Source organism: Scyliorhinus canicula, chromosome 14 (genome assembly GCF_902713615.1).
Source record: "Scyliorhinus canicula chromosome 14, sScyCan1.1, whole genome shotgun sequence".
Taxonomy (NCBI): Eukaryota; Metazoa; Chordata; class Chondrichthyes; order Carcharhiniformes; family Scyliorhinidae; genus Scyliorhinus; species Scyliorhinus canicula.
The window spans coordinates 22,226,811-22,249,489 of record NC_052159.1 but is presented as its reverse complement, the minus strand read 5'-3'; the positions used below and the strand labels follow the sequence as shown (position 1 = coordinate 22,249,489).

The 22,679-nt window shown below is 47.3% G+C and overlaps 1 protein-coding gene across 1 annotated transcript in view; it reads right to left on the bottom strand.

Moving 5' to 3' along the window:
• oca2 (oculocutaneous albinism II) overlaps window positions 1–22,679 on the bottom strand; it is a 559,961-nt gene that overhangs the window by 277,642 nt on the left and 259,640 nt on the right. Inside the window, exon 13 of the mRNA XM_038818856.1 lies at window positions 5,579–5,703. Within this exon, the coding sequence (XP_038674784.1) occupies window positions 5,579–5,703 (125 nt within the window). The remainder of the gene's footprint in view (window positions 1–5,578; window positions 5,704–22,679) is intronic.

The window sequence follows — 22,679 nt, the reverse complement described above, 5'->3', positions numbered from 1 at the left end:
CAAAAAATCTCTCTAGCCTCCAGTTCCCACTCGGTAGAGATAGAGGGGTTCTGTGTAGCAAACCTCACGGTCCAGGGAAGGGAGTTCAAAAATTACAGACTCTACGTCCTCCCCCACCTCAGAGCGGCTACACTCCTAAGGTTAGACTTCCAGTGCAACCTCCAAAGTCGAACTTTCAAATTCGGCGGCCCTCTTACTGTCTGCAGCCTCGCGACCCTTACTTTACAGAATTTACAGTGCAGAAGGAGGCCATTCGGCCCATTGAGTCTGCACCGGCTCTTGGAAAGAGCACCCTACCCAAGGTCAACACCTCCACCCTATCCCCATAACCCAGTAACCCCACCCAACACTAAGGGCAATTTTGGACACTAAGGGCAATTTATCATGGCCTCTCCACCTAATCTGCACATCTTTGGACTGTGGGAGGAAACCGGAGCACCCGGAGGAAACCCACGCACACACGGGGAGGATGTGCAGACTCCTCACAGACAGTGACCCAAGCCGGAATCGAACCTGGGACCCTGGAGCTGTGAAGCAATTGCGCTATCCACAATGCTACCGTACTGCCCCAAGGTCGATCCACGTTCCCTGTTTGCGAACCTCACCCGGATTGCAAACCCGTCGCCACCAGGAGCATAAGAACATAAGAACTAGGAGCAGGAGTAGGCCATCTGGCCCCTCGAGCCTGCTCCGCCATTCAATGAGATCATGGCTGATCTTTTATGGACTCAGCTCCACTTTCCGGCCCGAACACCATAACCCTTAATCCCTTTTTTCTTCAAAAAACTATCTATCTTTACCTTAAAAACATTTAATGAAGGAGCCTCAACTGCTTCACTGGGCAAGGAATTCCATAGATTCACAACCCTTTGCGGGTGAAGAAGTTCCTCCTAAACTCAGTCCTAAATTTACTTCCCCTTATTTTGAGGCTATGCCCCCTAGTTCTGCTTTCACCCGCCAGTGGAAATAACCTGCCCGCATCTATCCTATCTATTCCCTTCATAATTTTAAATGATTCAATAAGATCCCCCCTCATCCTTCTAAATTCCAACGAGTACAGTCCCAGTCTACTCAACCTCTCCTCGTAATTCAACCCCTTCAGCTCTGGGATTAACCTCGTGAATCTCCTCTGCACACCCTCCAGTGCCAGGACGTCCTTTCTCAAGTAAGGAGACCAAAACTGAATACAATACTCCAGGTGTGGCCTCACTAACACCTTATACAATTGCAGCATAACCTCCCTAGTCTTAAACTCCATTCCTCTAGCAATGAAGGACAAAATTCCATTTGCCTTCTTAATCACCTGTTGCAGCTGTAAACCAACTTTCTGTGCTTCATGCACGAGCACACCCAGGTCTCTCTGCACAGCAGCATGCTTTAATATTTTATTGTTTAAATAATAATCCCATTTGCTGTTATTCCTACCAAAATGGATAACCTCACATTTGTGAGGTACGGTACAAACGGTACAGTGCCCAGGACTGGACCTTTATCAGGTCTGAGGTCCAACGGCTTCTGAGGGAAGGGGAAGGGGAAGGGGTCATTGAAGCTAGCAACAGCCTTTGGAGAGCTCAAGTCGTGGTGGCAAAGACCGGGGAAAAGAATAGGTTGGTCATCGACTACAGTCAGATCATCAACAGGTTTACGCAGCTGGACGCGTACCCTCTCCCCCGCATATCCGACCTGGTCAACAGGATCGCGCAATACAAGGTCTTCTCCATGATGGACCTCAAGTCCGCCTACCACCAGCTCCCCATCCGCGCGAGTAATCGCAAGTACACTGCTTTCGAGGCGGATGGGCGACTCTACCACTTCTTAAGCGTTCCGTTCGGTGTCACGAACGGGGTCTCGGTCTTTCAGTGAGAGATGGACCGAATGGTCGACCGATACGGTTTACAGGCAACATTCCCGTATCTCGACAATGTCACCATCTGCGGCCACGATCAGCAGGACCACAACACCAACCTCCGTTAATTCTTCCAGACCGCAAAGATCCTTAAGCTTACATACAACGAGGACAAATGCGTGTTTAGCACTGACTGCCTAGCCATCTATGGCTACATAGTGCGAAATGGAGTGATAGGCCCAGACCCTGAATGCATGCACCCCCTTATGGAGTTCCCCCTCCCTCACTGCTCCAAAGCCCTGAAGCGCTGCCTCTGATTTTTCTCTTACTATGCCCAGTGGGTCCCCAACTACGCAGACAAAGCCCGTCCCCTGATCCAAACCACAATTTTTCCACTGTCGACAGAGGCCCGCCAGGCCTTCAGCTGCATCAAAGCAGACATTGCGAAGGCCACGATGCACGCCATTGACAAGTCCCTCCCCTTCCAGGTCGAGAGCGACGCATCTGACGTAGCTCTGGCGGCCACCCTCAACCAAGCTGGCGGACCCGTGGCCTTCTTCTCGCGTACCCTCCATGCTTCCGAAATCCGCCACTCCTCGGTCGAAAACGAAGCACAGGCCATAGTAGAAGCTGTGTGACATTGGAGGCATTACCTGGCCGGCAGGACGTTCACCCTCCTCACGGACCAACGGTCAGTGGCCTTCATGTTCGATAATGCACAGCGGGGCAAGATAAAAAACGATAAGATCTTGCGGTGGAGGATTGAATTATCCACCTATAACTACGAGATCCTGTATCGTCCCGGGAAGCTAAACGAGCCTCCTGATGCCTTGTCCCGCGGCACATGTGCCAACGCACAAGTGGACCGCCTCTGAGCCCTCCACGAGGACCTGTGCCACATGGGGGTCACTCGTTTCTTCCATTTCGTAAAGACCCGCAACCTGCCCTACTCCATCGAGGAGGTCAGGACAGCCACTAGGAATTGCCAAATCTGCGCGGAGTGCAAGCCGCACTTCTACTGACCAGAGAAAGCGCACCTGATAAAGGCTTCCCGTCCCTTTGAATGTCTCAGCATGGACTTCAAAGGTCCCCTACCCTCTACCAACTGCAACACGTACTTTCTCAACGTGATTGACGAGTACTCCCGTTTCCCGTTCGCCATTCCCTGCCCCGACATGACCACAACCACCATCATCAAAGCCCTCCACAGCATTTTTATTCTGTTCGGATTCCCCGCCTACATACTCAGTGATAGGGGGTCCTCCTTTATGAGTGACGAACTGCGTCAATTCCTGCTCAGCAGGGGCATCGCCTCCAGCAGGACGACCAGTTACAACCCCCGGGGTAACGGACAAGTTGAGAGGGAGAACGGAACGGCCTGGAAGACCGTCCTACAGGCCCTACGGTCTAGAAATCTCCCAGTCTCCCGCTGGCAGGAGGTCCTCCCGGGTGTCCTCCACTCCATCCGGTTACTGTTCTGCACCGCTACTAATCAAACACCTCACGAACGTCTCCTTGTTTTCCCCAGGTAGTCCTCCTCAGGGACCTCGCTCCTGACCTGGCTGGCAGCTCCCGGGCCCATCCTGCTCCGAAAAAACATGCGGGCGCTCAAGTCGGACCCGTTGGTCGAGAGGGTCCATCTACTCCATGCTAACCCTCAGTGCGCCTACATGGAGTACCCCAACGGGCGACAAGACATGGTCTCCCTACGAGACCCGGCGCCCGCCGGATCCCCTCGCACACCCTCGCCACCAGTCCCACCCTCCACCCCACCGGTGCACCTCACGGCCACCCCCTTCCCTGGAGAATCGGTTTTCCGCCGGCTCTGCCCTGGCCTCCCCGCACACGGACGCACTCTACAGACGCTCCCTTCCCAGGTCAGTCAACCTCCCACCAGCTCCATCTAAAGGTCTGGACGCCCCTTCCCAGGTCAGTCAGCCCCACCAGCACCATCTAGGGGTGTTGAAGCCATCACGGAGACCGAGTCCACGCTCCCGGAGTTACAGACGCCTGAACCTCCACCGACGTCACCGCCAAAGCTCCGTCGATCGCAGAGGACAACAAAGGCCCCTGACCGTCTGATTGCATCACTGTGAACTGTACATAGACAGTTAACGTGAAATGTACATAGCCAATTGTAATTTTGCAGGACTGTACTATATTGTTGTAAATAGCTGTGACCAGTAGGCAAACGCATTACGAGGGTAATGCAGTACCTCCATAACCATTCATACTAACAGTTGTGCTATTCGACCCGTTCGTAGTAACAGTTATGGATTGTGCGACCAAGCCGCCACCCCCACCGGACTCTTTTTTTCAACAGGGGGTGAATGTGGCAGTATGACTAGAGGTATTATGGTACCTAACAATGCCGAGACACCATTGGTGGATAAGGCTCGCTGCTTATTGGTCCACTGGTATGTAATACTTGTCATCTATTGGTTAAGGCTGTAAGATAGCTTATAAGGCGGGGTATAAGAGCCCGTGTATCCCCCGCAGCTTCCTTTCTGTACCTGAGCTGCTGGGGGAACATCTAGCTTATTAAAGCCTTCAGTTCGGACTACAACCTTATTTCTGTGGTCATTGATAGTGCATCAATGGGAAATTATCAGACTGGAGTTCAGTTACTAGTGGTGTACCACAAGGATCTGTTTTGGGGCCACTGCTGTTTGTCATTTTTGTAAATGACATGGAGGAGGGCGTAGAAGGATGGGTATGTGATTTTGCAGATGACACTAAAATCGGTGGAGTTGTGGACAGTGCGGAAGGATGTTACAAGTTACAGAGGGACATAGATAAGCTGCAGCGCTGGGCTGAGAGGTGGCAAATGGAGTTTAATGCAAAAAAGTGTGAGGTGATTCATTTTGGAAGGAATAACAGGAAGACAGAGTACTGGGCTAATGGTAAGATTCTTGGTAGTGTGGATGAGCAGAGAGATCTCGGTGTCCATGTACATAGATCCCTGAAAGTTGCCACCCAGGTTGAGAGGGTTGTTAAGAAGGCGTACGGTGTGTTAGCTTTTATTAGTAGAGGGATTGAGTTTTGGAGCCATGAGGTCATGTTGCAGCTGTACAAAACTCTGGTGCGGCCGCATTTGGAGTATTGCGTGCAATTCTGGTCGCCGTATTATAGGAAGGATGTGGAAGCATTGGAAAGGGTGCAGAGGAGATTTACCAGAATGTTGCCTGGTATGGAGGGAAGATCTTCTGAGGAAAGGCTGAGGCACTTGAGGCTGTTTTCGTTAGAGAGAAGAAGGTTAAGAGGTGACTTAATTGAGGCATACAAGATGATCAGAGGATTAGAGAGGGTGGACATTGAGAGCCTTTTTCCTCGGATGGTGATGTCCAGCACGAGGGGACATAGCTTTAAATTGAGGTGAGATAGATATAGGACAGATGTCAGAGGTAGGTTCTTTATTCAGAGAGTAGTGAGGGCGTGGAATGCCCTGCCTGCAACAGTAGTGGACTCGCCAATACTAGGGGCTTTCAAATGGTCATTGGATAGAAATATGGATGATGAAGCATCTTGGAGTGTTTGTCATTGCTGAAGTCGCCACATAAATGCGCTTGGTCACTGCAGGTTTGGTCATGCGCCCCTTAAAAGGGATAAGTCACATTTAATTAGTTCAGACTTCAATTCACTCTTGGCTTTTCTCACTCTCTCCCTTCCCCAGCAGAACAGGTCCAGAGCGACGCCAGTGAAGAGCATTTTATCACAATAACGAAAAAGTACCTTATGGTCACTGGTGTGAAGATGAGCATTGTGGTGACATTGTCCAAAAAAGCTGATAGAATGGCTGCAATGAGACACAGAATGACGATCATGGCCCATATTCTTCCTCTCGATAACTGGTAAGCCTGGAAAATAACCATTTTCATTTACAGTAAAGCAGAACAATAAAAGCTCACTGCATGCAATTCCTTTAAAATATGTTTAGCTTGTGTTGAGCGCAGTATTTCACTGAACCATTTTTAGAACATGTTTTCCGGACATTGAAAACACAGAAAAATGTTGGTCAGGTGCAATTTTGTTGATCGGAATATGTAATTGTTTATTTACTGGCGAGGTCGGATACAATGTGAATAACATCATTTCTGGGCAGACTGACAAAGGTTTTCAGATAATCTCGCGCAGATGAAAGCCGCAGGGGTAAACTGGCAAAATGGCACCTGCTGGGTACATGCAATGTAACATTGTACCACAAACACACATCCGACGTCACATTGCAAACAAAAGCACGTAGGACCCCAGGCTACTATATGGCCTACAACAGTCTCTAATTATAGGCAGGCTTCTCCGGTCTTCCAGCCACGTGTACCTCTGCGTTGGCAGGCGGTGCGCCATTCGCTGGTGGCGGGATTCTCTGCTCCCGCCGCTTGTCAATAGAATTTCCCATTGAAGCCGCCCCATATCGCTGGGAACCCAGATGAGGGTGCGCTGCTGACAGGACCAGAGAATCCAGCCGTTCATTCCGGCCTATGTGCACCATTTCTCAACGTAGGCCCAGATTTTATGGGCAAAGTAACGGAGACCTTAATAACATCCACCATTTTATTAAAACGTAAATCATGCTGAAACGTTTGGTGAGCAGGAGGTACCCTGAGAATTGTGAATCTCCACAAGTTACTGGACATAGGAACATGGGAAATAAGGGCAGGCGTAGGCCACTCGTCTCCTCAAGCCTGCTCTGTCATTCACCTAGATCATGGCTCATCTTGAACCTCAACACCATATTCCCCGCGCTATCCCCATAACCCCTTGATGTTTTTAACATCTAGAAACCAATTAGTCTCTGTCTTGAACGTACCTCTAGGGTAGAGGACACCAAACATTCAGTACACTCTGAGTGAAGAAATTCCTCCTTATCTTAGTCCCAAATGGCCTAACACTTATTCTGAGACTGAGTCCCCTTGTTCCAGGTCCTCCAGCTGTGAGGGCGCTTGGGGGGGAGGGGGGGGGGGCGTTCTCCTCATAGGCCAATCCTACCATCCTAGAGATCAGTGTGGTCCCACTTTGGTAAGTTTATGCTTCCTGAGGTCAGGAGACCAGAACTGTATACAATATATGCCAGGTGCAGTCCCACCAAGGGTTAATACAATTGCAGAATAAATCTTTACTTCTGTACTAAGTCCTCTTGCAATAAAGGCCAACACACCCTTTGCCTTCCTAATTGTTTGCTGCACCTGCATGTTAGCATTCAGTGACACATGAACAAAGACACCAAAGTTCCTTCGGATATCAACACTTCCCAACATCTCATCATTTAAGAGATAGTCTGCATTTCTGTTTTTCCAACCAAAATGGATAACTTCACATTCTTCCACATTTTATTCCATATGCCATGTTCTTATTTACTCACTTAACCTGCCTAAATCTCCTTGAAACCTTTCTGCATCCTCCACACAACTCATATTTCCAACAAGTTTCCTGTCATCAGCAGAACTTTTGTCTCCACATCCGAATCATTGACATAGATTGTGAATAGCTGGGGCCCAAAGCATTGGCCCTTGCGGTACCCCACGAGTCACAGCCTGCCAACCTGAGAGTGATCCATTTATTCCTACTTCCTGTTTTCTGTCCCTTGATCAATTCTGAATCTATGCCGATGTACCATGGACAACCCGTGACACTCTAATTTACAGCCATCTGAAAACATCAGCTTGCCCTCAATCTTCTCACAGGTTTCTGTGAAACAGTCACATTTGCACATGGATTATGAATTAAATTTTGCTGCAGGGAATCAAGGCTGCTACCTAATGGAGTGGGTATCTTTAACTGACTCATCTGAGCTCCTGCAATGTGGCTTAACCTCTCTGCTACAGAGAGGGAACAACATGAACTGCGGAGTCTCACCACTCCTAGTTCCAACAGGGGACAATCATTTCCAAGCTGAGCAATAAGGGAGAAAGTTTAACTAATGGGGTGTACTGTGAGAGATGTCCCACTCCAGAAAAAACTGGGACAAAAGTTTCTACTCTAAAGCACTCTATAAATGTGCAAGGAGCTGCCGTGAGGGTACTTTGGTTTCAATGGATACACAAAAATGGAAAATGATTTATAATTCAGTCATATTTTCTTTTGGTCCATCTCTTTTGTTTTGTAACGAGCTACATTACAGTCATGTCATATTTGGTTGATTGTTTTTCTTTTTCTTGTAATAATGTTAATTACAGAAAAGCATGATTTGGAATTGAATTGAAGCTAACTGCTGATAAGCAGGCACACATTATTCATTCCCTGACTTCAGTGCTAAATTCAATTTCACATTTACTTATAGGCTTCAAGTTGAAGCATTCCCATTCATGAAATGAGTCTTTATCAGTGTCTCAGTGCAGCTTGGGGACCACTTTGAAAGTTCAAAAGAACCACTTCAAATGATTACCTCTAATACGGTTAAGTAATAAAGCAGCTTGTGGCAGCCCACAAAAGTACCTGGACAATATCCAGGTTTCAGTTGACAAATGGATGGTAATATTCACACCATTTGCATGCTGGAGTATTACATTTTCCCAGAACAAAAGCCAACAGTGTCCCCCCTGACCTTCAACAGCACCAAAAACTGAGGCAGGGTTTTCCGACCATTCCTGCCGACATGATCTTTTTCCCTCCCCCGCCACTGGTTCCCCGTGGCGGTAGGTATGAACGGCAGGAAACCCCATTGACAGCAACGGGAACGGAAAATCGCACCGCCTCCTTCGCTGCAAAACATGCCATGGGGGGCTGATGAAAATCCCGCCCCGTTGAGTTTTCCACCATCAATATCTGACCAGATTAATTGAAGGAGCGATATTCGCACCACGGAGACAAAAGCACAGTACCAGCTGCATTCTCTGCGATGAATGGCTTATTTCCTGCCTCCCCAAAAGTCTCACCATCAGTAAGACGAAGGTCAGGGATGTGATGGAATACTCGACACTCCTCTGGATGAGTGCAGCCATATCAGAACTCAAGCTGCTCAGCAGTATCTAGGATACAGCAGTTCTCTTGATTGTCACCCCTACTACTGGCCTCTATAACTACCCAAGTGGCAAGTTGCATTCATGTCACATAAGTGTCAGGTAATGACCATCTCCTATAAGAGATGATCTAACCATCGTCCCTTGACATTCAATGGCATTACCATCGCTGTATCCCCCACAATCAACAATGGGTTACCATTGAATCATAGAATTTACAGTGCAGAAGGAGGCCATTCGCCCCATCGAGTCTGCACCGGCTCTTGGAAAGAGCACCTACTTAAGCCCACGCCTCCACCCTATCCCCGTAACCCAGTAACCCCACCTAACCTTTTTAGACACTAAGGGCAATTTATCATAACCAATCCACCTAACCTGCACATCTTTGGACTGTGGGAGGAAAGTGGTGCACCCGGAGGAAACCCACGCAGACACGGGGAGAACATGCAGACTCCGCACAATGACCCACGCCGGGAATCGAATCCTGGGACCCTGGAGCTGTGAAGCAATTGTGCTAGCCACTGTGCTACCATACTGCCTTAGATCAGAAACTAAACTAGCCACATTAAATGGACTAGCCACTTAATACTGTGGCTACCAGGGCAGATCGGAGGTTAGGAATCCTACAGCAAGTAACTCACCCCCTGACCCTCCAAAGCCTGTCGAGCATCTACAGGGCACAAGTCAGGAGTGTAATGGAATACTCCCCACTTACCTGGATGAGTGCAGCTCCAAAAATACCCAAGAACCGCAACACCATCCTGGACAAAACAGCCCGCTTGATTGCTCCTCCTGCACTAAACTGATGAACAGTGGGAGCCGTGTGGACCATCTACAAGATGCACTGCAGTAACTCACCAAGGTTCCTTAGTCAGCACCTTCCAAGCCCACGACCACTACCATCTAGAAGGACAAGAGCAGCAGATATCTGGGAACCCCACCACCTGGAGGTTCCCCTCCCAGTCACTCACTACCCGACTTGGAAATATGTCACCGTTCAAGATTCACCAAAGATGTGCAGGTTAGGTGGATTGGCCATGCTAAATTGCCCGTAGTGTCCTAAAAAGTAAGGTTAAGGGGAGGGTTGTTGGGTTACGGGTATAGGGTGGATACGTGGGTTTGAGTAGGGTGATCATTGCTCGGCACAACATCGAGGGCCGAAGGGCCTGTTCTGTGCTGTACTGTTCTTGTTCTTGTTCTTGTTCCTTCACTGTCGCTGGGTCAAAATCCTGGAACTCCCTCCCTAACAGCACAGTGGGTGTACGTGCACCTCAAGGACTGCAGCGGTAGAAGAAGGCAACTCACCAGCACATTCTGAAGAGCAACTAGGAATGGGCAACAAATGCTGACCTAACCAGCGACGCCCACATCCCGTAAATGGAAAAAAAATTAATTACTGCTGTGTGGTAGCATTCCTCTCTCTGAGGCATAAATTCTGGGTTCAGGACCCACCTCATCACTTCATGGTCAAGGAAGGTGCGTTCATAACACCGGCAAACAGCTTGAGAGGGTCAACCTGCAAATTCTTCTAAACACGCCAATGGCTGGTGGTAAAAGCAGGAGAGACTGGGGCCCCTCAAGCTAGCAGGCCCTGGCGACAGACTAGCAACCTGTTCTGGGGATTATTAACTATGGGAAAAGATGAAAGTCTGCCTTAGCACACCACTAGGTGTGGGAAGAGAATTGGAAAGGAATAATCACTGCTGCAGTACACATGAACAGCAGGATGCACTGCAGGAACTCACAAAACAATGTTTTGCATGCAGCAGCCTCCATAACCCAAGAGAAACAAATGTAGGTATGTATCAGGAACTCCGGGCTGGATTCTCCGATTCTGCGGCTTTGTCCGCAGGATCCTTCTGGTCTTACGACCAGAAAGTCGGTGGCACCTCTGCACCATTCCTCTGCCCAGTGAGGGGCTAGCAGCCACGCCGCGTAAAGCCCCCGCGGATACGGCCGCAGAATGGCCAGGTCCCTGGCTGCTCATGCGGGCGCCGTACAGCATAGCGCCTGCCGCCTGCGGACTCGGCCTGCCAAAAACTGGCCCCCTGTATCCCCCCCTCGCCATCCCCGGACCACCCCCCCACCAGTCCCCCAGCCTCCGCCGAAGCACCCACTGCCAGCGAAATGCCTCCCTCCACGCCCCCCCGCCCCCCCCCCCCCCCCCCCCCCCCCCCACCGACTGTGGTGGCGCTGGACACAGCGAGGTCCCCGCAAGTTGTACGGACACATGCCCCACGTGACGGAGCATCAGGGGAGGGCCTCAGGTGACGTCCTGAGTCCATCTCGATGACATGCGGCTTACCTGTACGCCGTTTTTCAGGGGACGGAGCATCGGAAAAACAGCGCCACCCTGATTCCAGCACAAAAGTGGATTCTCCAGCCGATCGGCGAACGCGCGCAACAGCCACAGCAGCTGGCTGTTAAAAACACCGGCTGCAAGTGGCCTTCAAAATAGCCGCAAACATGTAAAAAAAATCCGGACGCACTGCACATGCGTGCCAGATCATCGGCGCGCATGTGCAAAACTATGCGCATGGGCACCGATGATCGGGCACGCATGCGGAGTGCGGCCGCTATTTTTTTAAATGGTCGCAGCTTTTTGTTTTCCTAGTTCGGAGGGGTTTTATCCATTTATTTTATTCATTTAATTTTTACTTTTTTCATCTATTTTATTCATTTTATTTTTATTTTTATTTTACAAGTTCCGGGGGGGTTTTTTTGGAAAAGGGTTACTGGAAAAAATGCAGAACTTTGGACAGATGGAGACTCCATACTTTCCAATATTGGAAGGCTTCACCTTTATCCAACAGGTTCCATTGGAGGAGCCAAAGGGACCCAAAACCATTTCCTCCATATTTGTCAGCAGCAAACAAGGTAAGAGAAAATGGTGGGTCGCACAGGTCAGCCGGCGTCGGTCGCGAAGGTAGGCCGGCGTGGGTCACGAAGGTCGAACAGGTTGGGTCCTGAAGGTTGGCCGGTTGGTAAAAATCGGTCCCCGGAAAAAAAGTTTGAAGAACACTGAACTAGAGAACAGGCCATCCCCGACTGGTTATTTCATAATGAGAACGGAATCATTGGCAACCTGGTTGTGTGAGGCCCTTTGGGGATGAGCGACCATAATATAATAGAATTCTTCATCAAGGTGGAGAATGACGTAGTTGATTCTGAAACTAGGATCCTGAATCTTAATCAAGGGAATTACAATGGTATGAGATGTGAGTTGGCTATGATGTATTGGGAAATGCTATTTAAAGGAATGAATTCGGATAGGCAATGGAAAACATTCAAAGAGCTGACAAGTTGTTCTTTTCTGTCTAGAGCACCCTATCCCTATAACCCAACAACACCTCCAACCTTTTTTTGGTCACTAAGGGCAATTTTTCATGGCCAATCCACCTAAGCTGCACGTCTTTGGACTGTGGGAGGAAACCGGAGCACCCGGAGGAAACCCACGCAGACACGATGAGAACCTGCAGACGCCACACAGACAGTGACCCACCAGGGAATTGAACCTGGGACCCTGGCGCTCTGAAGCCATGGTGCTAATCACTTGTGCTACCGTGCTGCCCGTTATAACAAAATGATCTAGCTTCAATTCTTCACAGTCTTGTTGCCAGCTGTTGGCAGCTAGAAAATGGAGGAATCTCTCCTCTGTGATTCCGTCCTAAAAGCATGAATCACAGAGTTCATGTGACATCAGGGTACATGACGGGCGCACAACTGCATCATTCGCCTTTAAAAGCCACTTGCCACTTTCTTTCCCAACTTAAAAGCTGGTCACAGCCGTGATTCTTACAAGCTTCTCCTGTGATCGAGAACGGCATGATCAATTGCTCTTCCCAACACACGCATGTGACCCACCTGTGGCTCACAACCTGCAATCTGATAAAACCTGCCTTAAACAATCCTCCTCACTTCCCCATTAAACTGCAAAAAAAGAAACATACAGCTTTCAATTCACCTTAAAATCGGCATGGCATAGAGTAATACTTGCTTCAGAGAACCGATTGGACTCCTCCAGACTCTGGCTGAATATCTTCAATACGTTGGTTCACCTGACATGTTTTAGCTTCTTCCTTATTCTCAGACAACACTGCTCTGCTTTAAATATTATTACTCCTTTTAAAACTATCCTATTGGGAGAAGATTGTGGTCTCAGTGTCAGACAGATCAGACTGCAACTCCTCTCCAAACCATTCTCAAAATATCTCTCTGAATCCCTCAGCTCCACCCAGAAATGACATGACATCCTCAAGCTGAAAAACAAATTAAATCTCCAGGCTGAAAGCACATTAACAGCAGAGACTGAAAAACCACATTCCTCTCGTTAAATTCATATTCTGGCTCTTAAAAGCTCCCATGCCCTGCAAGACAAAATCATTTTGAAAAATATGGGCCAGGATTCTCCGACCCCCCACCGGGTCAGAGAATCCCCGGGGGGCAGTGTGAATCCCGCCCCACCGTTCCGACGCCAGCTGCCGCATTCGCCGGTGCCGGCTTTCAGCGGGGATCACGCCGCGCCGGTCGGGGGTCGTTGGCAGCAGCCCCCCCCCCGGCAATTCTCTGGGCCCTGATGGGCCGAGCAGCTGTCGGTTCCTGGCCAGTCCTGCTGACGTGAAATGGACATGGTCCATCACGACAGGACCTGGCTCTTCTAGACTGGCTACTGAAGTCCTTGGGGTGCAGGGGTGCGGGACGATCCGGCCCCGGGGGGGGGGGGGGGGGGGGGGGGACAGGACAATCCGGCCCCCGGGGGGGGGGGGGGGGCCACGATGGTCTGGTCTGCGATCGGGGCCCACCGATCTGCGGGCAGGCCTGTACAGTAAAGGCACTCCTTCCTTCCGCGCCGGCCTCTGTAGGGCTCCGCCATGGCCAGTGCAGAGAAGAACCCCCCCTGCGCATGCGCAGGAAACATGCCAGCCAATCTGCGCATGCGCGGAACCACACCGGCGGTTCTGCGCATGCGCCATCTCGTGCCGGCCCTTTGGCGCCGGTTGGCCCGACACCAGAGTGGTTCCGCAACCTCTGATTGGCCTGACGCCGGAGTGGTTTGCGACGTTCTTGGCGCTGGTGTCGAGCCATCCCGCCAATTGCGGGAGAATCCCGCCCATGACCTATGCAGTCAAACACGCTATAACCCCAGGCTTTTAATACTTAAATTGCCCCAATTTTCAGAATCCATTATTCCTAAAATCCTCCATTAGTCACACCTCCCTCCTTAAAAGAACCAGCAATATAAACAGATGGCTTCATTTTTCTAAAACCTTTTTTACTTTAAACATTTGTTATCATCACATGCAACTTATACTCTGTAAGATACATCATTTAACATTTTTACAAAGGCAAACACAAACATGATTATCGACCTTTTTAGTGTTCTCACACATCACAGTTGTGATAAAGCATCAGCAATCACATTTTCTCTTCCTTCCACATATAGAATACATAAATTAAACGGTTGTAACAATAAATTACACCCGAACAGTCTTTTGATTTTTTAATTTGTCCCAGAATTTTAATGGATTATGGCCTGTGTATACAGTTGTCACAGATAAATTGTTACTAACATAAATGTTGGGCGGTATGATGGTACAGTGGTTAGCACTGCTGCCTGAGGCGCTGAGGACCCAGGTTTGAATCCTGGCCCTGGGTCACTGTCAGTGTGGAGTTTTCGCATTCTCCCAGTGTCTGTGTGGGTTTCACCCCCACAACCCAAAGATGTGCAGGGTAGGTCTGCACCCTAAATTATCCCTTAATTGGAAAAAAATAATTGTGTACCTTCTCTATCAATATACATTTTGAGTGTATTAACATGACACACGGGAGTTTTCTTGGCGTCCTCACCAAATAATTCACCTCACTCAATTTTCTTTCAATTTGATAAGGACCATTAAGTCTTGCTTTTAATGGTTCATCTACCATTGGTAAAAATACCAGTACTTTCTTCCCACTATCAAAACTACAAATGTTTGATTTCTTGTCTGCCACTTTTTTCTTCCATATTGTGTCAATTTATAATGTTTTCTAGCCATCTAACCAGGCCTAGTTAATCTCTCCCTAAAGTTTGAAGCATGGAGACTATGTTGTTGGACTGACCGCTGACTCACCCATTTCTCTTTGATCAATTTAAGTGGTCCTCTCACCTCATGACCAAAAATCAGTTCGAAGGACTGAACTTTAGTTGATTCATTAGTTGCATCCCTAATTGCAAATAGTACAAGTGACATTCCTTTATCCCAGGCATCTGGATAATCCTGACCATATGGTCTTTCAAGTTTGATATCCAGCGGGACTCTCCATCAGCGAGATCCTCCGCTTTACCGGCAGCGCACACACGCCCATGGATTTCCCGAAGGTGTGGGGGTGCCCACAATGAGAAATCCTATTGGCCATCTACCGGTCCGGAGGATCCCACTGCCAGAAAACGGGTGCGACAGGACGGAGAATCCCACCCATCATAGAATCATAGAATTTACAGTGCAGAAGGAGGCCATTCAGCCCATTTAGTCTGCATCAGCACTTGGAAAGTGCATCCAACTTAAGCCCACACCTCCACTCTATCCCCGTAACCAAGTAACCCCACCTAACCTTTTGGACACTAAGGGGCAATTTAGCATGGCCAATCCACCCAGCCTGCACATCTTTGGACTGTGGGAGGAAACCGGTACCCGGAGAAAACCCACACAGTCACGGGGAGAATCACAGGGGTCTCAGGCAGTCAATTAAGGCCCTAGTAAAAGGTTCATCAAATGCAGGAATGGATATTAAAGGTGCTGGTTTTATTATTGCCTGAGCTTTCCCTATTACTTGACATGTGTGAGATGTACGGCAAAATTCAACTACACCTGAATGCAGTCCAGGCCAATAAAAATATTTTTGTATTTTTGCTCAAGTTTTCCTTACTCCGAAATGATCCCCTACTGGAACCTCATGCGCTACCTGCAAAACCTCCTTTCTATAACCCAACGATAACACCACTTGATGAACTTCTGCCCATTTCTCATCAGCTTGAATACGTACAGGTCTCCATTTTCTCAGTAATACATTATTTCTAATGGAATAACACTCAGTAACCTTACCTCACATAGAGATACATTACTGCTCTCGCCATGTATTACCACCTTTTCTGGAAGTACTTCTTCCAGGCTACATCTCTCCTTACCTCTCACCATTAAAGATTTAATTGCTCCTGTATTCTTTAAGGTCTTACTATCCTTACCTACTCTCTCTGGTGCACACAAGTCAACCTTATCCTCACAAATAACATCCTTAAAAAGTTCTGGTACCTGCTTATCCAACAATCTCTGAATAAGCTGTACACCCTGTAGCACTTCTTCCACTGGGTCACTGTTTTTTCTTCCCACTTTAATAAATCCCACTGGCTTATCCCGTTTTACCAAGTCTGTTTTTCCAGTAATTTCCATAAGCCACTAACACTGCAACGCCACATGTCCAACTTTATGACACTTAAGTTTCTTATCTCTCTTCCAATATCATAAGTTTCCTTTTTACTCTGAGGCACACTCTCCTTATCTTAGAATCATAGAATTTACAGTGCAGAAGGAGGCCTTTCAGCCCATCGAGTCTGCACCAGCACTTACAAAGAGCACCCTGCTGAACCCACATATCTACCCTATCCCTGTAACCCAGTAACACCCACTTAACCTTTTTTGGACACTAAGGGCAATTTAGCATGGCCAATCCACCTACCCGCACATCTTTGGACTGTGGGAGGAAACCGGAGCACCCGGAGGAAATCCACGCAGACACGGGGAGAACGTGCAGACTCCGCACAGACAGTGACCCAGCGGGGAAATCAAACCTGGGACCCTGGCGTTGTGAAGCCACAGTGCGAATCACTTGTGTTACCATGCTGCCGTTGCTACCATGCTGCCCTCCACGCTGATATGCAGCGTAGTGCTAAATGTACGCTTGAGTGGCTGCGTGCTCAGCAGGGCTACATGTTCGTGCGAAACGAGCACCAATTCAAGGCAGCTTGCAGTCCTTAAAGGCAGTCTGCATCTCTTAAAGGAGCATGCCTTCTGGCTGCAGGAGGTGATGAAAATGTCGAACTACCCAGGTTCGACAATATTTTCCTGCCTTTACTCACTTTCCCAGATTCCACTTCAACGTCAGCCGGCAATTTGGGATGAAGTCTATAAATGGTGCGACAAGCCACCCACCCCCTCCCCGGCTTCCGCATTTACATTTTCAGATACTTAACACCTTCTACCTGGCCAACCAGATGATGAAGGAGCAGAAGAAGAACAGGTATCTGATGAAGAAGCACCGTCACTTGACAAGACCCTCACAGTCGCCATCTCCGATATCAGCCCTGTGTCTAAGGTAGAGGTGGGATCAGTATGTAGTGAATGACATGACACATGGAACTGTGGCAAAGCTGGGTGGTAAAAGGGTAGTGCGTGTGTGTGTGTGTGTGTGTCCCCACCCCCCAAGTTGGCTGAACTCACAGACAAATTTAAGATGATTATCTCGCTGGGACAGGAAAAGGCCGATGGATTTGCACATCGAAACACTGGGTGCATTTCTGGTGCGGGCCTGCCAGCAATCCAGGTGCGACTCGCGGTGAACATGGAGGAGTCTGGCTCCAACCTGGCACAGAGCTTGGAGCTCTTCCTTTGCAGCATGCAAAAGCTGGCCAACTCTATGAGAACACTTGCAGACTCACCGGTGATGCAGCTTGTGATGGCCTATTTCTCAGCTTCCATTGTAGCACAGGCTAAAGCCACCGTCTATTTGAGCGCTGCAGTGGAAGCTCAGACTGAGATCATACGTTTGCTGCTATTTTCCACGCAGACTTGCAATGCGACCAACATGGATGCTGAAAGCATCCTGCAAAGCCATCTGTGGTTTCCCCCCAGTGAAAGTCAGCAGCTGTTCACCAGCCATGCCAAAGCCACGGGGATAACATTGCATAGGAGCACTAGGCCAGGGAAAGGTAACTGCAAGGTCGAAAGTAATGGAAGACGTAAGAATGAATACAATACTTGTACCCCTTTGGTAAGTTTATGTTTTTATACAATACTGTTTTTCTTTTGCATTTGGCGATGAATTTGATTTTGCAAGTTACTTTGCAATGCACAGTGCAGCACTTGAATGGTACAGTATGCTAACTTGTACTTTACTTTCTTTGGGTAACAAATGTCTGAAGGAACCTATCTCTGGCTTTAAATGTATTCCTATCGGAACCAATGATTCACTTCAAGCCATTTCACTTAATGCCATGCTTTTCAGGAAAGCAACCACAACTTTAAGTGAGTTTTTCTTTATTCGTTCATGTGATGTGGGTGTCGCTGGCTAGGGCAGCATTTATTGCCCATCCCTAATTGCCCTTGAGAAGGTGGTGATGAACTGCCTTCTTGAACCAATGTAGTGCAGGTACACCCACAGTGCTGTTCGAGAGAGATTTCCAGGATTTTGACTCAACAACAGTGAAGGGACGATAATATAGTTCCAAGTCATGATGGTTGGTGACTTGGAGGCTACCTTCCAGGTGATGGTGTTTCTACAGGCATCTGCTGCCCCTGTCCTAGATGGTGGAGGTTGTGGGTTTGGAACACGCTCTCCATGGAGCCTTGGCGATTCCTGCAGTGCATCTTGTAGACAGTACACACGGCTGCTTCTGTGCATTGATGGTGGAGGGAGTGAATGCTTGTGGATTGGATGTCAATCAAGTGTGCAGCTTTGACCTGGACGATGTCAAGGTTCTTGAGTGTTGTTGGAGCTGCACTCATCCAGGCAAGTGGGGAGTATTCCATCACACTCCTGACTTGTGTCTTGTAGGTGGTGGACAGGCTTTGGGAAGTCAGGAGGTGAGTTACTCACCACAGAATTCCTAGTCTTTGATCTACTCTTGTAGCCACAGTGTTTATGTGGCTAGTCCAGTTCAATTTCTGTTCAATGATAACCCTCAGAATTTGGTGACTGGGGGATTTAGTGATGGTCATGTTATTAAATGTCAAGGGGCGATGGTTAGAACTCCTCTTGTTGGATATGGTCATTGTCTGACACTTATGTGATGCAAATGTTACTTGCCACTTGTCAGCCCAAACCTCGATATTGGCCAGGTCTTGCTACATTTGGACATGGACTGTGTCAGTTTCTGAGGAGTCACGAATGGTGCTGAACATTGTGCAATCATCAGTGAACATCCCTACCTCTGACCTTGTTATGTTACTGACTTGCTGAGTTTAGATTTGTATGAATTATTGGAAAAGCTGATGGATAAAGTTGGTTTGGAATGGTCATGTTGCTACCTTTCTTTTTCAGATTCTTGACCATAAGGTCACTGCGATGATCTGTAGCAGAAAGAATGGAAAAGTGGAGATTTGCAGTGTTATGGGGATTGTTCTGAGGGGAATTGGGCTCTGATGATACACGTATGGGTAGCCTGTCCAGAGTGATGATATCCTTGGCCCACTCCTTCCCCATTCCTTCTCCCTCTTGCTAAAGGCCGACTGGCAAAGGCTGTGCTGAGTTTGAGTTCTACCAGGGACACTCGCCCTGAATGAAGATGGTTATTGTCACAAGTAGGCTTCAAATGAAGTTACTGTGAAAAGCCCCTAGTCGCCACATTCCGGCGCCTGTTCGGGGAGGCTGGTATGTGAATTGAACCGTGCTGCTGGCCTGCCTTGGTCTGCTTTAAAAGCCAGTGATTTAGCCCTGTGCTAAACCAGCCTACTCCCACTCCTCTTTCTTGTAATCGTGTGACAAACAGCCTTGAAGGATCTTGAATACCTTAATGGAAGCCGATCTCAGTCTTTCCTTCTCCAGGGGAGTCTGAAGCCTCTCCTTTGATACAGATCATCATGATGCTAAGCAACGTTCTGACAACCCTGGAAGAACCCAGGAAATTTAACCCATCTGAGTTTACCAGAGTTTTGCAGTTCTAAGTCCAAGATGACCATGTTTAAAGATGGGGGCAGTGAGAACCCATGGCTCTAAATGCTGTTTGGGTGGAAAATAAGAAGTCGCTTCCATTGTTCAGTATTATTTTTCTTTCACCAATAAGCAATTTAAAACTTTTGATTCTAGTGAGAAGATATTTTCAAATTAATGTTGTCCATTAAGAAAGCAGACTCTTATATTGATGATGGCGCAATATAAATTGAATTAAAATGCATCTTCTGAACCATCCTTTTGATAACTGAAATGGAAGGTTACGCTGAATGATAAATTAACTGAGAGACAAAGAAAAAGTAATGACATTTTTCAAAGGGATTTTTTTAAATGTGGAAACAGATCTCATCATGAGAGAATGAACTGCATATTCAGCAAAAAGTAGAGTGGGATTTTTGCCCGATTAGAAAGGGAATATGAAGTGAGCGTTTCCCCTGCCAGGCTGTTTCCCTTACAGGCACTACTGTACTTGAAAGTAGAATGCCAAGCCTTGCCCATGGTTCCTTCCGAAGGATTGAACTGTACCCGAATACCTGTGATTGAAAGAAAATGTTATATAAACGAGCAGGCTATTGATCAATTTACTGTCTACATCCCGGGGGAGAGTCGGGGTTGATATCCTGTGTTCTGCATCAATGGTGGCCCTTGATCCACATTGACAGCTTAATAAAGTGCCAGGTTCAACTGTCTGAGTCGGTAGGTGCTCAATGTTTTGAAAAGGTTTTAATAGTGTAAATAAGGATAAACTCTTTTCACTGTTGGTAGGGTCAGGAAACAAAGGAAACGGATTTAATGATAATTGATGTGAGAATCAGAGGGGAGATGAAGAGGATTTTTTATTTATTTAGTGAGTTGTTATGATGCTTGAACCATCTTTTCCTGCAGTGCAGATTGAATTCTATGATTCTATCTGCACTGCCTGAAAAGATGGTGCAAGCAGATTCAATAGTAACCCTCAAAAGGGAATAAAATATTTACTTGGAAAGGAAACATGTTCTGGTCTACGGGGAAGGAGCAGAGGAGTGGGACCAATTAGATAGTTCTTTCAAAGTGTTGGCACAGGCATAATGGATGCAATACCCTTTTACTCTGCAGTTCTTCTTTGATTCGATGATTTTCCGATACAAGTTGTATATACCTTCAAGAAAAACTCATTATACACAATCTCTGAGACATACTGTCAAAGCTTTTCATCTTGCCCGCAACAGGACAGATGCCAGAATGCCAAATTTCAAAGGGGGCAACGATTTGTGCTGCGCGGGAATAGATTTCTTATTTGTTGGTGAGTCGACACTCATTGGACGAGGCATTATGCTGGTGCATTCTCCAAGGCATCACTTTGACCAGAGTTGGCATGCCAGCCAATCCGAACTCTTTTTTTCATGTAATATAAATTGTTGCTTCTTTTGAAATTTGACCGTCGTTTATCTGTCCTGGTGAATGCAAGGTAAATGTTTCTACAGCATGTCTCACTTGTCAGCAATCACCATTCTGTTTGTAGAATAGTTTTCTTTGACAAATATCTTGCCCTTTCGGCAGCTGCACAGTAATTGTTTTGTTAATTCCTTATCTAGCCACCTATTGACCCTCTTCTAACTGTGCTGATTCATTATGGTTGTTGCTCCATTATGACAAATGGAGGATTTCCGGAATATTGGATTCTAAATATTGGGGCAATTTCAGGGTTAAAGGTCTGGGGTTATCGGTGTTTGACTGCAGTGGTCATGTTTGTAAAAAAGGATTTTGTTTTGCAGGGCATGGGAGCTTTTAGGAGCCAGAAGATGAAATTGACCAGAGGAATGTGTTTATCAGTCTGGGCTAATACACTGTGGTCTGACTGCGGAAAGTCCCTGGGGAGTTAAACCTGAAGACTTAATTTGATTTTCAGCTTCAGGAGATGATGTTATTGCTAAGGGATTCAGACAGACATTTTTAGAAAGCTTTGGAGTTGAATTCTTATCTGGCTGACAGTGAGTCCACAATTTTATCCCAGTAGGATAGTTATAAAAGGAGTAATAGTATTTAAGGCAGAGCAGTCTTGTCTGAGGACAAGGAAAACGTTGAAAGATGCCAGTTGAGCCAGTTTATTGGAGATATTCAGCCAGAGTCTGAAGCGGCTCTAACAGGAGCCAAATCTGTTCTCCAAAGCAAATATTACGCAATGACATGCTGATTTTAAGATGAATTGAGAGCTGTATGTTTCTTTTTTAGTTTAATGGGGAATTGAGTAGGATTGTTTAAGGGGTAACTGTAACTGTTCTTTTCAATTGTGAAGTTAAAGAGTTTAATATTGTATTCATAATAAAGTTCTGTTTTAAAATACCATATCCTATTTTTTCATGCACTCACTCCTGAAGTGAATCATTCTTTCTGCACAGTCTTACAAAATAAACTAAAATATTGCGGTTTCGGTCCAGTAGCTGAGCCACTGTTGTGGTCTAGTCTGGGATTATAGTAAAATTGGGGCTCATCCAGGATCTTAAGTATAATTCCTTGTTTGGCTTGGGGTTATTGAACTTAAAGACCGTGAGTGTCTGTGGAATGATTACATTCTTTCACGTTTTGAAAGGGAGTGATTGCAGATGGCTCTTTCAGTTGCAAAACCTTTCCTGAGTATGGTCAGATTGTTTACAAAGGGAGATTAAAACAAAACCTTTGGATTTGGTGGAGAAGCTGCAGTTAACCTTATCTAAAGGGGTGATGAAGGTGGAGATAATACAAGCCATAGCTCAGTATTTATATTGGCCAGAGTCATAGTCTGAGTCATTGGAATTAGCTAGAATTCAAGTACAAAAAGAAGTGAAGAAATTGGAAATGGTAAGTAAGTAACACTGCCATAGTCCCAGGTGACCAGAGGCTGCTTTCCCCTTTGAGGGGGAGAGATGACTGGTGGTGTTTTAACCTGAGGATCACCACACCTCAGATGAGGGGTGAGGTTGAGAAGGTGGGGCCAT